Source organism: Plectropomus leopardus, chromosome 4, assembly GCF_008729295.1.
Source record: "Plectropomus leopardus isolate mb chromosome 4, YSFRI_Pleo_2.0, whole genome shotgun sequence".
Lineage (NCBI taxonomy): Eukaryota > Metazoa > Chordata > Actinopteri > Perciformes > Serranidae > Plectropomus > Plectropomus leopardus.
The window spans coordinates 1,943,165-1,959,141 of record NC_056466.1 but is presented as its reverse complement, the minus strand read 5'-3'; the positions used below and the strand labels follow the sequence as shown (position 1 = coordinate 1,959,141).

Genomic DNA, 15,977 nt, shown 5'->3' with positions numbered 1-15,977 from the left:
AAAGAGCTGTGGCAGTGAGGCGACTCGATGAAACATCCCTGAACCCCACCTGCATCAAATCCTCCTGCTTCTGACCTTTGACCTCTTTGGCGAAAAACAAGTAGAAATATCTCTAAAGAGAAATGTCACGTAACTCCATCATTCTCTCTGACCGAGCGAGAAAACCATGAGAGAAACCAAGATCTGGATCACACGGGATTACAAATGAAATTCTGCTGAAAGCTTTTGCACAGGAATCATACACAATAACTCAAAGCATCATACTTCATATTTGTACAGCGCGGAAACACACCCTTGCGTGGGTCGTGTTACCTGACATGACACAAAGAAATAACGTGACCCACAGGCTCCAGCAGAGGGAGCTGTAGGCCTAAATCTGGGCGGCGTGCGGAGACATCCTGCCCAGCAACTGTTCCTCCTCTCATCAGCTAAAGCTTTTCAATAAATCAGGCGAACCCATTCGCTCCGAGCCGGGGCTGCCTCTCACCGCGCAGCGAGAGTAACAAAGCCTCAGCCAATCGTGTGCCGGACCGCCTGCAGGGGCGCGAAGGCGGCTGGCTGCAGACCTGATTTCACCTCAACGACACGCATCTCAATCAGGGAGGAACATTTTTTTGTCCGCTGGCCAAAGAAATCTGACAGTGTCTTGCGGAGCGAAACCAGCATCTTGTCTCAGGGACGGGCAGCTTCCTGCCCACTCATACTATGAGTCGACATGTTTATGTTTTGACCACAAACAGAGCAGCAGCTGATTTCAGACGTGACTAACGCGTCCCCTCTGGCAGTCTGAAATCAGCTGCTGTCATGTCGGACGAGGAGGGAAAACCTGCTCGTTCCTCCTGATTCAGCGGATGACTCGTACTCAGCGATGGTGATTTTCCACCCGGATTCACATGTAGGCACATAAACATACTGCACATTTCACGATTATAAAAATATATTTAAGGCAACACTGAAAAAACCCGCCCGCATCTCCATCCCTTCCCTCCCACGCTGCTCCTGTCAGCTCGAAACACAAATCAGGCCGTTTTTCTGGATTTTACAGTTAATGAATCCAAATGTATCAGTACCTAGAAACTACTTTTTTGGGGCTGATAACTCTTAAAGGAATCGGGTTGACGCTTGGAAATCTGAGCAAATTTGGCTTAATATCTTTCACATACAGTGGGAGAAGTAATAAATGAATCCAAAATTACCTGAAATTTTGAAAAAAAGGTGACAAATTAATAGTTACATAATAAAAAACAAAAAATATATATAGGTAAAATAGTTCATAATTATTTAAGTATCAATAATAAATACAAATTTCTGGACATTTTTCCCTATTTTTTTAAAAATTATAATAATTAAATTCTAATAATTTCTCCCTCTCTCTCTCTTTTGGTGAAACTAATTTGTCAGGTAATTTTCACGTCACCTTTTCCTAAATTCCCGCAATTTGTGGGACATTTCTTACCAAGTTGCAGTACCTTTTCAGCCATGTTTTTATCTTAAAAAATAAAAATCAAACCAATTCGCTCAGGGTTCAAAGCTTTAAATGTACAGTGTGTGAAAGGCGTGAGGACGCAGCACAGGAAAACTGATGTCGTTCAGATTTCGAAGGTATAATATGTCACAATCGCTTTTCTTTGTGACATTTTCTCTCCAAAAAACGTTTGAAAAATCTGTCCTTTAAGCATTTCTAGAAAGCACTTTTAAAACTAAAACATTTTAAAACTACTTACAAAATAAAGTTTGTTCACCGTGATTCAAAAGTTTTGATGAAAAAGAGAAACTGAAGATGTTCCAGATGTTCTTGGTAACAGACATGAAAATATTGTCAACTTTTTCAGCAGATTTGTGTTTGTAAGCCGACAGCAGCAGCCTCCTCTCCCAGTGAGTACCATCATTTCCAAAAAATAACTGAAATGCACCAATGTGAATTACGTAACACCGCCGGGTTTCCCCTGTGCTCAGCGCCGCTGCTGAAGTGACTTTTTTTTTCTACTAGAATCATTAAAAGCAGAGAGGAGGAGGAGCGGATCCTCGCTTCTCTCTGCGGGTCACCGCTTTCTCCTCAGTCTGAAGGAAGGGGGGGGACGGGAGGGTAGAGGAGCAGGAGACACGTCCTTCTTCCTGTGTCTGTCCATCCATCAGTCCGTCCTAACAGGGAGGAGTCGGTGAATGCAGTCGAGAGGTCAGAGGTCACCGGCATCAGAGAGCGAAGAAGAGGATGAGGACCACGATCATGATGGCGACCAGGACGCCGATAGCGCACCACTGTCTCCGACCTGAAGACAACCGCAGGGAGACGTTTTTAATGCAGACTGAGACTAATGTCTGTTTTCTAAAAAATAATATGATTGTTTTTTTTCCCTAAACAACATTATTTTCACCGCCTGTTCGAGGTGGAAACATCGTGCCTTTATGCCGCTTTGCCGGGTGCGATCGCAGAATGGGGAGGCGGCTTTTAAGCCGGGGACAGATGTGACAGCAGTGCCAAAACAGTGTCTCTGTGAAAGGGACAGCCGACGGGGTGGGACTAAAGGATGGACGGGCGTAGGGGTGGATGATATATCGTGGTGACTCACATTATAGAGACAATAGGTTCATTTGAGCTGAGTTTCGCCTCGTCTGGACAGCGGACGAGAGCAGGCGGCCGCAGGGGGCGTGACAAAAAGCTGCGATCAAGTCGGACAGTTTTCCGACTCCTGCAGCAGCCTTCAGTCTGTGCAGGACGTCACGGACGCACTCACATCCTGGTAGATTTGATTCCTGTTCATTCAAATTTGATCAGATCCGTCCATCAGTCTGTTTACAGTCTCCAATTATTGATCTCAGTGAAAACTTTAGAAAAATTATACAGGCGATCGGTCATTTGTGTTCACGGTTCAGCCTTCATTTACATGAATTCTCATGTAAATCAGCATTATATCCGTTCGTTGCTGTATATAAATCAGCTGAGCGCACCTGTCGCCCCAGAAAACTACATCAACACATCAAAACCATCACAGCAGCTCTCAGATCAGTCAGACAGCCTATGGTCAGGGCTTCACATCTGGACAGATGTTATTTTAGGAATCCTCACATCACACTCAGGCTACTGACCACAAGTCTCTGCGGTTTAATCCTTAATCTTTTTTATCCGTCTTGCTTTAAAATAATTAAAATATTATACAATAGACGTAACACGTCACCATCAGTCAACATTTACTCTGCTAAGAGAAAGAAAATAACTTCAAATAAGACAAATGAATTCCAAATCTCTGAAATTCAACAAAAATAAAATGTGTATCCGACACGTCGTATTGGAAAGTCAACATCTGAAGCAATCAGCTGTTTGATCAGCTGAGAGCCACTCTAACACCTGCGGCCGCCTCGAAATCGCGAGGTTATCGCCGTCCGCTTTTTCATGACGTCAGAGCAGGTCGGACTCGGTTCCGACACAAATCTAACCGGCATACATTGCTCGTCGATCGCCGATGATCGGTTCCGCGCAGAACTGGGTAGCCTCGAACGAACCTATTGACTAGAGAGTGCTGCTACTTTAAAAAGCATAGTTCAGAGTTGCTAGAAGGGGTTTCTGGGAAATGGAGTTTCAGGGTTATTGGCGCAGCTTTGCCTTACCAGCTCGCTTTTCTGTGAGTTGGTCCTGAGCTTTTTTGCTGCAGTTTTGAAGTGAGAGTAAACGACTCGGGGATCAACCTGCTGTGATGAGTATAGATACACGGTAGTTGGACATTTTGGGAAATACTCTCATCTGCTTTCTTGTGATTTCTTGCTGATATTTTAACCTTGAACGGAGCCAAACTCATCATGCTTCCAGTCTTTAGCTCAGCTCACCGGCCGAATCGGGCTACACGGCTGAAAGCAGCATCGATGTTCTCGCTTAACTAATTGCAAAATGGGAATAAGGCGACCACTTCAGTTAGCAGTGATTTCCAAAATGTGACTGTCCGTGTGTGTAAACTTACTGCTCGTCATGTGAGACACCTTCTCCAGCTTCTTTAGGACAGAGTCCATTCGGGACGACGTCTGGTCCATCTCGTCTCCAAAATCCCCCAACATGCTGAACACAGAGAGGAGCGCTAAATCAAAGAGCGACGCCACTGTGCGAACACTTTCAGCAAAAACACCTCCGTGAAAACATTTCACTCACACTCATTTTCTACTTTTTAAAATTCAGATTTTGTGTCCATCATTAGGAACTCGAGCACTTTAAATCTATTTAGCCACTAAAACCAACTGCTATGATTGAGTTTTTGTATCCTTGACCGCTGCAGACATTTAAAGCTCAAAGGGATATTATGAGAGGAGAAATTAAATGCGGTCTACATGCAGAAATACACGACTACACTTCTGAAGGATTGCTGGCAGCCTTGAAGGCCACACCGTTTATTACGTCCCACAATGCTGAAGTGCCGGCTGAAACAGATATACTTTTGGTATTCATGGACCCAATAATGAGGCTACAAATGTAAAGTCAAGGACTAAAGAAAAGACACTCATTCTCCAGTTAAGGGAACGGGCTGCACTCATATAAATTGATTTAATTAATTTATGTGTCACAGCAATCCTTCAGAGGTTAAGGTCCAATATTTTCATCAAGCATATGAAATATAGGGTCTGCAATCTAATAACTGCTGCAGACTGTTAAAGCTCAAAGGGATATTATGAGAGGAGAAATTAAATGCGGTCTACATGCAGAAATACACGACTACACTTCTGAAGGATTGCTGGCAGCCTTGAAGGCCACACCATTTATTACGTCCCACAATGCTGAAGTGCCGGCTGAAACAGATATACTTTTGGTATTCATGGACCCAATAATGAGGCTACAAATGTAAAGTCAAGGACTAAAGAAAAGACACTCATTCTCCAGTTAAGGGAACGGGCTGCACTCATATAAATTGATTTAATTAATTTATGTGTCACAGCAATCCTTCAGAGGTTAAGGTCCAATATTTTCATCAAGCATATGAAATATAGGGTCTGCAATCTAATAAAAAAAAAAAATAATAATAATTTTAAATATACTACTACTACTCCTATAACTGCCTTATTGATCAGCTGACTCATTGTTTCAGCTATCTGAGGGACTGACACCAAACAGTCACTAAAAAGAAAAGACTGAACAGTTCACTGAATTCACACATGAAGCAGAAATTAGAAGATGGGCTACTTTTTTGTTGATTTTGTTTCTTCATTTTGGGAAGGATTCAGTATTATTATGTGTCTGTGTCTTCTTAACCAGAGAAATACTGACTGTTTCAGATTCAAACATTTTCAATCCTCCTGAACATCTTTATTATCTGAGCTTCACTTCATGACTAAAATTATGCAGGTGTGTGTACACTTACACAGCCTGCTCGTCGAGCTCGTCCCCGATGCGTCCCGACATGTCTTTGAGGACTCTGATGCTGCCCGACACCAACTCCAGCTGCTCATCCTGCTCCTGCATGATCAGCTATACACACACACACACACACACACACACACACACACACACACACACACACACACACACACAGAGAGTTACTCCTCATCCTCAGCGTTAAGCATCATTTCACAACTAAAATGTCATCTCAACGTACCAGTATTTTCCAAGCTAAACATGGTTTTAATTAAGGCCTATTTTTGGATTAATAAAACTGGAATTTGCACCACCACAAACCACACATGCACACACACACACGACTCCACAGGAGCAGAAATAAAACTCTTCTGTCACTGAATCAAAGGTGTGAACGAGCACAGCATTTCTTTTTTTATTCAGTTCTCAGTAAAGCCACAGCGTGTCACAGGATGTGTGAAGAAGCGTTTTCGTCACTCAACGCCACAGGAAATAGAAACCAACAGCTACATCCTCTGACAATGAAACTGAACTTTAAACCTGCATTTAACCCTCTTTCACGTCATTCGCAGCGTGATACTTTGTAAGGCAGAAAAGGATGTCATCAGCTGCGTCTTTAAAAAGGACTTCAGCAGGAGTCCTACGATGTGATCCTTTGATCATCTTCGTCCTCGTCGTCTGTTAACACGACCCGAGAAAAACAAACTAACAAGTTCAAGCTTCAGTCTGACAGTCAGGATGCTCTCATGTGGGAGTTTATCATTTTACAAATGCAAAAAAGTCACACAATTTCAAATGTTTGAAAATACACAACAGCAACAGTGCGTATTCCCCTGTAATTGCACAGCAGGAACCCTCGCCAGGCCAAAAAAACCCTTATTTTTTAATGCCAATAATAAAAGTAACCACAGAGATTCCTTTAAATTCATTCAGCAGCAGCCCGGTGCTGTGAACAGTTGCGGTGCACCGCTATGAGTCAATGAATGAGTCTGAGGTTTGAAAACGTCCAATAAAGCAGGACAGCTGTGTCTGTTCTCAAACTGCTAAAGTCGGCTGCACAGGTGAAGTGAAGATCACTCACTCGGTAGATGACCGGTTACAGCAAGCTCGGTACTGAATGATTCACAGATTCGTGTTTTATCTGAGCTCGAACCGAGAATATTCTGCTGAAACAGATTTGTGACGCTGTTTTGCCTTCATTGTGGCACCTGATGTTCTTTTGGAAGAAGGAAATAATGGGAGCAGCAGCTTTAAGAAAGGGATATGTTGTGCTTTCTTTAAAAAGTGCTGTGCAACGATCTAATTTATCCTGATAAGACAAGTGATTCACATGCATTTTGAAAAGTAACTGACAAAAATCTGGAAAGGTAGGCAAACTTGTTACAGGATTCCCTTGAATCTTTAATCAGGCTTTGAAGTTATTCATGTAAAAAAAAAAAAAAAAAAAAATATATATATATATATATATATATATATATTTTTATATTTTAAAAAAAAAATCTGCACATCTTTTATTTTATATTTCTAATATTATTATTTTGTGAAAATATATAAAAAATACCTCTCGCACAAAAAACCACACACACACACACACAACAACACACACACACACATATATATATATATATTTTAAATCATGTTTTAAATATTTGGGAAAATGCCCCTAACTGAGCAATTTATTTATTTATTTTATTTTTTTTCCAATTGTAGTCAATTTAGTCTTAAATTTCTTTCAGACTGGCATTAAAAAGTCTTAAATCAAGCTTCCCTTAAGCTGTAGGGACCATGTGTTAAGTATTCAAGCAAACTTTAAAATGTTACATTTAAAAACAGACTTTGGTGTTGCGGTAGGTAGGTGGTAGAGTGAATGTTTAGTTGTGTTCGGGCCAAAGCGATCACCCTCGGGGAAATACTGAGCAGTGCAGAGGGACTTTAAAGGAGGAGGTAATACATCTTTAAACAAATCCTCGTCTCTGACTTTATTTTCTCTTGTTAAGTCGAATTCTTTAACCGACTAAAACATTAACTATGAAACTAATGAAAATCTCTTCCTCCTGTTTCCATTCCCTTGTTCTCCATCTTTACTTCATCTTTCCTGCCTTTTCTTAATCAAATGTTGTTTTTTTTTATCCTTTTCTTTGCTCTTACCTTCTCTCTCTTCCTTAGCATCTGCTATATTATTTATCCCCTACATTATATCTATGTTCTGCTCCCCTCTGTACCTGCTGTTGTTCCTGTTGCTCCTGGATGTATCTGGAGTTTGCAGACACCAGATGAGCCTCCAGTCCCGTTGACCTGTCCTGGCCTGAAGACGTCAGCAAAGCCTGAACAAACACACACACACAAGAAACGGGGTCAGAGGGAAAAAGAGTGTGTCATAGTTGCATAAGTGGGCCTGTGCATGGAACAGTGTGAGTTTGATGGTTTGTTTGAGGCTTTACAGCTGCTACTGACTGCAACACTCTCCAAATCATGAGACGGTGCTTTTTTTTAATATCACATAAAAATGTGTCAGAGCAACCTGCTGACACAAGCTCTGACTGAATCAGACAAACTGTCAAAACTAGGAGTTGACTTAAAATAAACAAAGAAAAAAAAATTCCTGAAAACAAGACATCTGGTTTTTCTTTGAACTGTGGAGGGGAGGAGTGACACAGAGCCTCTGTGCAGATTTGAAACGGAGATATTGCAGTTATGCGTCAAGCGGAAAACGCCAAAGGCTGAAAAATGAAGCCAGTGCGAAGTGCTAAAAACAGCAGCTCTTACAAGAGGCTCACTCCAGAAGCACATCAGTCCTCACAGACCCCCATGCTAAAATGTCCAACTTCACAGCAGAAATAAACATGTTTACAGCCTGATACAAAAAAAGGTTTTGGTGTCTGTAGCTAATTTTAACATTAATTAAAACTGTACAGGGGTGGTTTCTTTAAATAACACCCATTTAAATGTTATTTAAATGTTATAAGTCATGCATAATGAAGGTCAGGTTGCTTTGAGTGACAGGTGGGTGCCGTTTGTTGACAAGACTGCTTAGGTAACATAACAATGGTGTAACTAAAGATTCACAGAGGACAGATGTGGCTGAAGCAGTGGCTATTTCAGTGTGCTTGCACTTTATTCAAGTTAAATGTAATATCGAGGCGTCTGGTGGCTGAGTGTATAAAGCAGCATGTCATTGCTGCATGTCATTCCCTTTTTCTCCCTCTTTCACGCTATTGATCTGTCCTATCTAATAAAGGCAAAAATGCCAAAAAAATAATCTTAAAAAAAAAAAAGTTGAATGTAATATTTTGGTTATCTATAAAGGAGGAGGATTAGGAGATGGATTTTCCATTTTTCTGGTGAGAACATTTGTTTGAATGGTTTTAAGTATGCTGGCAAAATTCACCGCAGACTGTAAATGCAGAATACTGACCAAGCTTGCAGCTAACGTTTCGGCATCTAACCCCTCTGTCCAAATATGGTCATTTTTGGGTTAAAAAAATCCAAGTTCGTCAAGAAAAAGCTTTAAAACAGGGGTCTACAAACCAAATGGTGATATCACGGTTGCTTTGTCCATTACTTTATACAGTCTATGGCAGGGGTGTTGAAACTTTTTTAAACGGGGGCCAGATGAGATAATGCTGCTCGCATCATAAGGTTTTTCTCATGATGCGAAGTGTTCATCTTTCTTTGAAAAATTAACCCACTTTCCAGCTCTCCTGAAAGCAGCAGACCCCACACTGTTGATTTTATGCTTCTTTGCTGCATGTCTGCTACCTCGCAGGAAATATCTGCTGTTTGATAAACGTCTGTTTGCTTCCTGTCCGCTTGTGAAAAGTTCCAGCTGCATACTTGGTGCATGTCAAAAAAACTGTCTGACAGTCCTGTCTTTATGAGGTGAACAAAAACAATTCAGAGTGATCTTACTTAATGAACCAATATTGTGCTGAGGGCCAGATATAGTACACTGTGATAATTAAAATCAGTCTGCAGGCCTCAACTGACCCGTGTGCTGCACTTTAGACACGCCTGCTCTTAGACCATTACGGCACCATGACAACCCAAGTATTTGATACTGGAGCTAATCAAATTAGCACTTTTTCGAGAAATTTCACATGATATCTAGTTCTGTTGTTTATAAAATACTTTTAAAAGAAAAAACTTCAAGTGGTTCAGGAAGAGTTTTTATAACTGAAAACCTCAAATTGCTAAGATTGACATAATTCAGACTGTGTTACTTTCATTCATTACATTTTAACCAGTTAAGTGTGTGTATTGTGTATGTTCTCTTGATGTGTGTTTAAACATCAACCAACCTCTCTGTTCTTCTTCTCTGCCTGAGCCACAGCAGACGGGCTGGACAACTGATCCTTCATCTCCTGCACACACACATACAAGAAAAAAATTGAAGTGTCTCAGTCCACAATGTGTCACAATCACTGCAAAAAATCACTTTAAAAGCACGGCACAGAGCCGACGGCTTCATTAATGAGACTGAATCACCGGTCGCCATATCAAAATATCAGGGAGCCTTCTGTTCCCCCTCAGCAGAGCTCTTTTGTTCTGCTCAGATGACTCAGTTCTCTACAGGTCTATTTTAAGGACGCCACCTTTGCCGGCAGGACCCATGTGTTAGAAACTGACTCATATTTTCCGTCGTGCCCACCGCGTGGACATTGATTCGCTTCTGCCAAATTGGGAGCTTCACAGCTGCAGTGCAGGTAAACGAGCTGACAGGTATTGATGGATAATCAATGACATGTCTCCTTACAAAAAAAACTGAGAACACACACCTGACTGAGCTTCAGCTGAGGGAGCTGCTGATGTCTGACTGACCTGCACAGTCTGTAAGCTTTATTAGAAACACTTTAGTTGCCAAAACACAGCAGACGCAACACAGGCCGCCCCGACAATGTTAGTGTTAATCTCCCTTCCAGCAAGGCCACTTGTTACCACTGGCAACACCTTTCAAAATAAAACATTTACGTTCTGTGCAGACGTACAGTTTAGGACTGAAGGCGACCGAGCATTAGCTGTTAGGGCATTTCTTTAATTTCTCTTTAAAAAATTGTTTCATTAATATATTAAGGGTCTTGCACTCTTTTTTTAAAAAAATTCAACCACTGTTTATTAATTTTTCTTGTGTTGCATATTCTTCCTATTTAAAATTTTTCTTGTGTTTTGTTCTCATGTTTTTTCTTTTGTGTTTGTGTTAAATCAAACTTTATTTGCGAACATTTGAGAAAACAACACGATAGAAACATGGTTTTAAAGACTTAAATTTGAGTTGATGAAGTGTACCTGGACAGCGTTCCTGGTTCGCTCCACAAAGTCTCTCCTCTCCTGAAGTTCATTGTCACCCAGTCTAAACTTCCCGGGATTCGACTCCACAATACCTGAGCCGGAGGGTTAAGGACTCAACGTGTCTCCACGGACCTCCATATTTTTACTGTTAAAACTCTGCAGCACTTTCAAAACAGTTTGAAAAAGAAAATACAAATAAAAAGACTTTGACAGTAAACACTATATGCCGAGTTCAGACTAACACCATGTCTGATAAAAATTTTTTTGCTTTTCGTTTTTTGCCTTTAATGACACGTTCGTTCACATCTGTGGCTTTCAACAATAGGAACACAGAGCGCTCTTTCACACACGACTGTAAACACGGCGCAGTGAAATATGAATCTGAGTACTGAATCTACGTTCTGTTTTTTTCTGTTTAATAAAAATAAATAAATAACAAAGGTATGGTCATAGGAATTTTTCCTTTCTCTTTTCAGGCTTTTACAAACACAACACAGCCAGCCATGCACAGCGTCACTGTTTGTTTACATTCTTCTTCCTTGAAGTCAGTCCTTAACCCCTCCTACTGATGACATCACACACACACACTGTTAAAAAAAAAAGTGAGCTCTGACTCAACTGGAACCAATGTGTAGTCTGTCATGTGTCCACCAAGTCCCAGCAAGATTTTAGGATAACGTAATCGCCTAATCTGAGACACTGAGGATGATAGCAGACAAAAAGATGAGAGCAGAGCGGACACTGGCGGAGACACCGACAGGCAATGACAGTGGAGCGGACACCAGCGGACACCGGCCAAGCAGATATTCAGAGACACCAGTGGACAATGAAAGCGGAGCAGACACCGGCGGAGAATTAACAATGGCGGACACCGGCAGAACAGATATTCGGAGACACCAGTGGACAATGAAAGTGGACCGGACACCGGAGGAGAATGACAGCAGAGCGGACATTTGGAGACACTGACGGAGTGCACACCGGCGGAGAATGAGAGCAGAGCTGACAATCGGAGACACTGATGGAGAGAGTGACGGACAATGAAAATGGAGCAGACACCGGCAGAGACACTGGTGGAGAACGAGCGGACACCGGCGGAGACTGAGAGCAGAGCGGCTACAGTGAAAACACTGATGGACAGAAAATCTCATCAATGGCAGGGAAAGAGTTAAAAAAGAAAAAGAAACAATGGGTTAAACCCTGCTGCTATTTTCTAAATTTGAAAAAAATGTAATCAGACCACCTCTCTTTACCTGTCATGTACATTCACAAACTGTATTTTTATGTTATCTTCCTCTGGTAATTTAACAGAGTTAAAAAAAAAAAAAAGGCATCAGAGTGGAAAACAGCAAACATAAAATATATGATTCATGACTGATTGGTGTTTATGTTTTGGTAGAAACTTCTAATATTGTGTAAACAGCTAATACAATCAATTCAATCATTTATTAACCCTTTTAAACCTGAAAATACTGGCGTGATTTCTGTCAAAAATACGGAAAGGCAGCAATGGGCAAGGGAAGGAGAAATGACCAAAAAATGACCAAGAAATATGTAGAAATTTCCAGAAAATTATCTGAGAAAAAACATAACCAGAAAAAAAAACAAGCAAACAAGGAAATTACCTTAAAAAGCTCTGAAAATTATATTTATGCAATATCATTTTAAATATTTAATGATTATAAACATAGCTTTTTTTCATAGACATTTGTCCTTATCTTTTTTTAAATAACTTTCTAAATCTACAAACATCTTTTTTCTCATGGTTTTGAAAGAAATCGCACTTAAGTGCTCAAGGTTTAAATACATGTAAAAGGCATCTGAAAGCAGTACAAGAAAAGTAATTTCACCCTAAGTTTAAATGGTTCACGCTTATTTGTTAGTAGCTCTCGTGTCGAACAAATTCAGCACCCTTTGATATAAAACGTAATAACCAGTCGTGAGTCACAGCCCACTAAGAGGTACAACCACTAAATGGGAGCAGCTTGTGTTCTCTCCTCTGCCTGAGGATCCTGCTCAACCTATAACAATATTTTATGACATTTCCTACCGACTGTGAGGGTCTTTTTATATTTCTGATCTTTACTTGATTATTACATAAGTAAAAATGATCATTAGAAGGTTAATACATCTCCTGAATAAGTGTGGGGAAAGAGGGTGAGAGTGACACAAAGCGTCTGTGTGTTTTAAAACTGCAGTCGGTCATGTGAAGATACGGGCTGTTTGGATGAGGGAAAAGAGGTTCTCCTGTTTAAAGGATACTGATGGTCTCGCTGAGGTCCTCCAGGTCCCAGTCTATGGCCCTCAGACAGTTCCTCAGTTCATTGGTGCTCCAGTCCAGCTCATCACGGCTCACCTGTGACCGCAGAAACCAACAGACACTCGTTATCTGCTGGATAATCATCCTGCTCCGCTTCTGTGAGCAGATTTTCACTCAAACTACAGAGCTGTATTTGATGCATGTGTTAAATTAAGTTCAGATCTTTTGAAGTGGAGTATAAAAAGTACATTATATACAGCAGATGTCAGCTGGCACACTCTCAGTTTGAAAAATCAGGCTGGAGTCCAACAGGGAAACTAAGCTATCTCTAATGGGGCCAGCAACAAAATGTAATAAAGCCACCTAAAAAATAAAAAAAACTATATCAATTTAAGTGTATGCTATATTGCTAATGTACCTTTCGTGCTAACCCAGACTACATTGAGAAAAACAATGATTTAACATTGCTGCACACAGGAGCTACTGGTCTACCACAGTTAAACTGGACTTTTAACACGTTGGTCCGACTGAAATCAGACTAAATTGAATTTCTCAAAACCAGACTGACACGCTCAGATAATGTAATTGGAAATCGAGCTATTCTGTCATGTAAACAGCTCAGTTGGACTTCAACTGGACTTGGCGCTCTGCACACGCTCCTTGTCGCCGCTCCGACCTCCCTCCCGAAGTTAGGGGATTATTTGTTACTCATGAGGGAGGAAGGGGTGCTGCAGTACAGTCTGTTTTTTTTTGGCAATGATGTTATGCAACTCCGGCGATAACATTAAAAGAAGCATGGCAATGGATGTTCAAAACATTAGCAGGTTTATTTCTATTGCAGCCACCACACTAGCCGTCATTATTTCCAATCGATGGCGACGTAGGTGTGTTATCCTAGCCATAATGAAAAGGCAATCCCTCATACGTGGGAGTGGCCACGTATGAGGGATTTCTGGGGGGCGACAGTCCTCAATTTCACAGAGGAATTGTGAATTCAAAAAGTTTCTGATGATCCGCTCAACTTTTGAAGAGTTTTGCGATGTAAAAACAGCTCTCGTAACGCCTGCTGCATCATGAGGGAGCCAGTTCCTACTGACTAGCACATAGCCATAGCATAATGTGACCTATAAAAGCAAAAAAAAGTTTCCATCGCAGTTTTACATAATATGCCTTTTTCAAATAGCCTAAAATACCACCACATGCAATCCTTTCCTGGGATAAATGGGAGTATTTGATATTCTCTGTTTGAATTTGCGCAATTTGAGGGTTAATGAAAAACCTGCCTAGTGCTGAAGTGGTAGATGGTGACTTATCAGGGTTGGAAATTAACTCTTTTGTCCACCTGTCATCGTGGCTAGTGGCTTCCAAAATCTACCAACCCTATGACTTGTACAGTGATATTGTTGCAGTGGTAGATATTGATTTGTGCAGTGATATTGTTGCAGTGGTAGATATTGATTTGTGCAGTGATATTGTGGGGGTGGTAGATGGTTACTCACCTGTGTCCCATCCTGCAGCAGTTCCTCCCATCTATCAAACAGGCCCCGAGCACGAGACAGGGCCTTCTGCACCTCCCTGGACACACAAACATTAACAAAACAGAAACCGTTAGCTGTCTGGCTTCACCCTTCACCCACACACTCAGCTGTTTTTCAGGCTGAACTCCCCTCAGCTGCTACGCCCCTGCTTCACCAAAACAAACACACGAGCTACATTTTCACATCCTTCACTAACATCTCAGCGTCTCTCAACAGCCTGACAGCACAGTCTCAAAGCTGTTTTCACAGAGAACCGCACGAAACTAAACAAATCTCAGAGATTTCTCACTGCGGACTCTTGTTAAACAAACATAAACACAACAGTTACCTCGAAGCTGGTGGCGCTAATGCTAGCTAGCTACAGCTAACATTAGCCCAAACTTCGCAAATGTAAACTTTGTTTTCGAGTCAAACACCAACTCGCTGTTGAATGAAGCTGAGAATGTGTCACTGCTTGAGTAAGCCCGAGATAACGCGAAGTTTTAGGTCTTAATTTGTACATTTCTTACCCCTTCACGACGAAAAACGGGTCTTCTATCGACATGATGCTTACTTCCGCTTACCTCCACACGCATGCGCACTGAGCAGACAGCGCTCCAGCCTGTGACGTTTGTGTACAGTTATTTAGATACTTAATAGTTATAAATATATCTCATTAATTTGGGAAAATTGGTCGCTTAATGAAAATTCCTGCACTTTGTTAATGACTTAAAGCAATAAAATATAGCACCCTGTCAGCGACGGGTAAGAACAAAAAACTGCTAAGACATTTAGGTTATTAAATAATTATAATGTGGTGTAACTGACAGTATGAAATGTGAATGTAATTATTTACATTCACATTTAGGTTTAATAATTTAGGTTTTTTTTGCTTTTTTAGTTTTTGTCCTTTCATTTTTGTATTATTTAATTATTTGTTTTGTCCTTCTAGTCTATGTATCTTGTGCATTTTTGTCATGATTTTGTTTTCAATAAAGAAACTTTAAAAATAGTTTATACATTTATAAACATACATTTATAAATATGTATGTATGACACTTGAACTATCTACACAGCGACAGCAGCCACCGATTGCCTTCATTTGATTCAATTTCTATTTCAGCTTTTTGACTCTCCCGAAACTTAAAATATTTTTCCTTTTTTAAGGCATAAAGTTCAAGAAATCTTAGAGTTGGTAAAAAACAACACTGATTTTAGTGTAAATGACTTATTTTTGGCAAAATTTTAAACAATAAATACAGAATTAAGTGATTTGATGAAAAATAACTATTTTCAGCTCAGATCTAATGGGAGCATATGTCTTACATAATGTGTAATAAAGTGTAATTTAAGTTATTTTTTTAAAAAGAAAACATACCTCTCAAACATATTTTCTTTAAAAAAATTCCAGTAAAAAAAAATACAAATTACAGCCATTCCTAGGCCAAGTACAAAGAGCATAACTCCCTCCCGAGTGCTTAAATAATTATTTGACATGCTTCTACCTTTTAACCCCCACCAAATAAATAACAAACAGTCCTTTATTCAGCTATTTGATTGTTAAGCACATTTACAGTTATGTATG

The 15,977-nt window shown here is 40.5% G+C and overlaps 1 protein-coding gene across 1 annotated transcript; it reads right to left on the bottom strand.

Moving 5' to 3' along the window:
- Nucleotides 1-1,521: 1,521 nt before the first annotated feature.
- LOC121942366 (syntaxin-10) lies at nt 1,522-14,989 on the bottom strand. Its single transcript, XM_042485550.1, has 9 exons — nt 14,923-14,989; nt 14,375-14,450; nt 12,878-12,971; nt 10,616-10,710; nt 9,631-9,693; nt 7,555-7,656; nt 5,340-5,446; nt 3,954-4,048; nt 1,522-2,270 (listed from the first exon to the last, which is right to left on the bottom strand). The coding sequence occupies exons 1-9, from the start codon at nt 14,955-14,957 to the stop codon at nt 2,194-2,196; spliced, it is 744 nt and encodes a 247-aa protein (XP_042341484.1). The 5' UTR covers nt 14,958-14,989; the 3' UTR covers nt 1,522-2,193.
- Nucleotides 14,990-15,977: the final 988 nt, after the last annotated feature.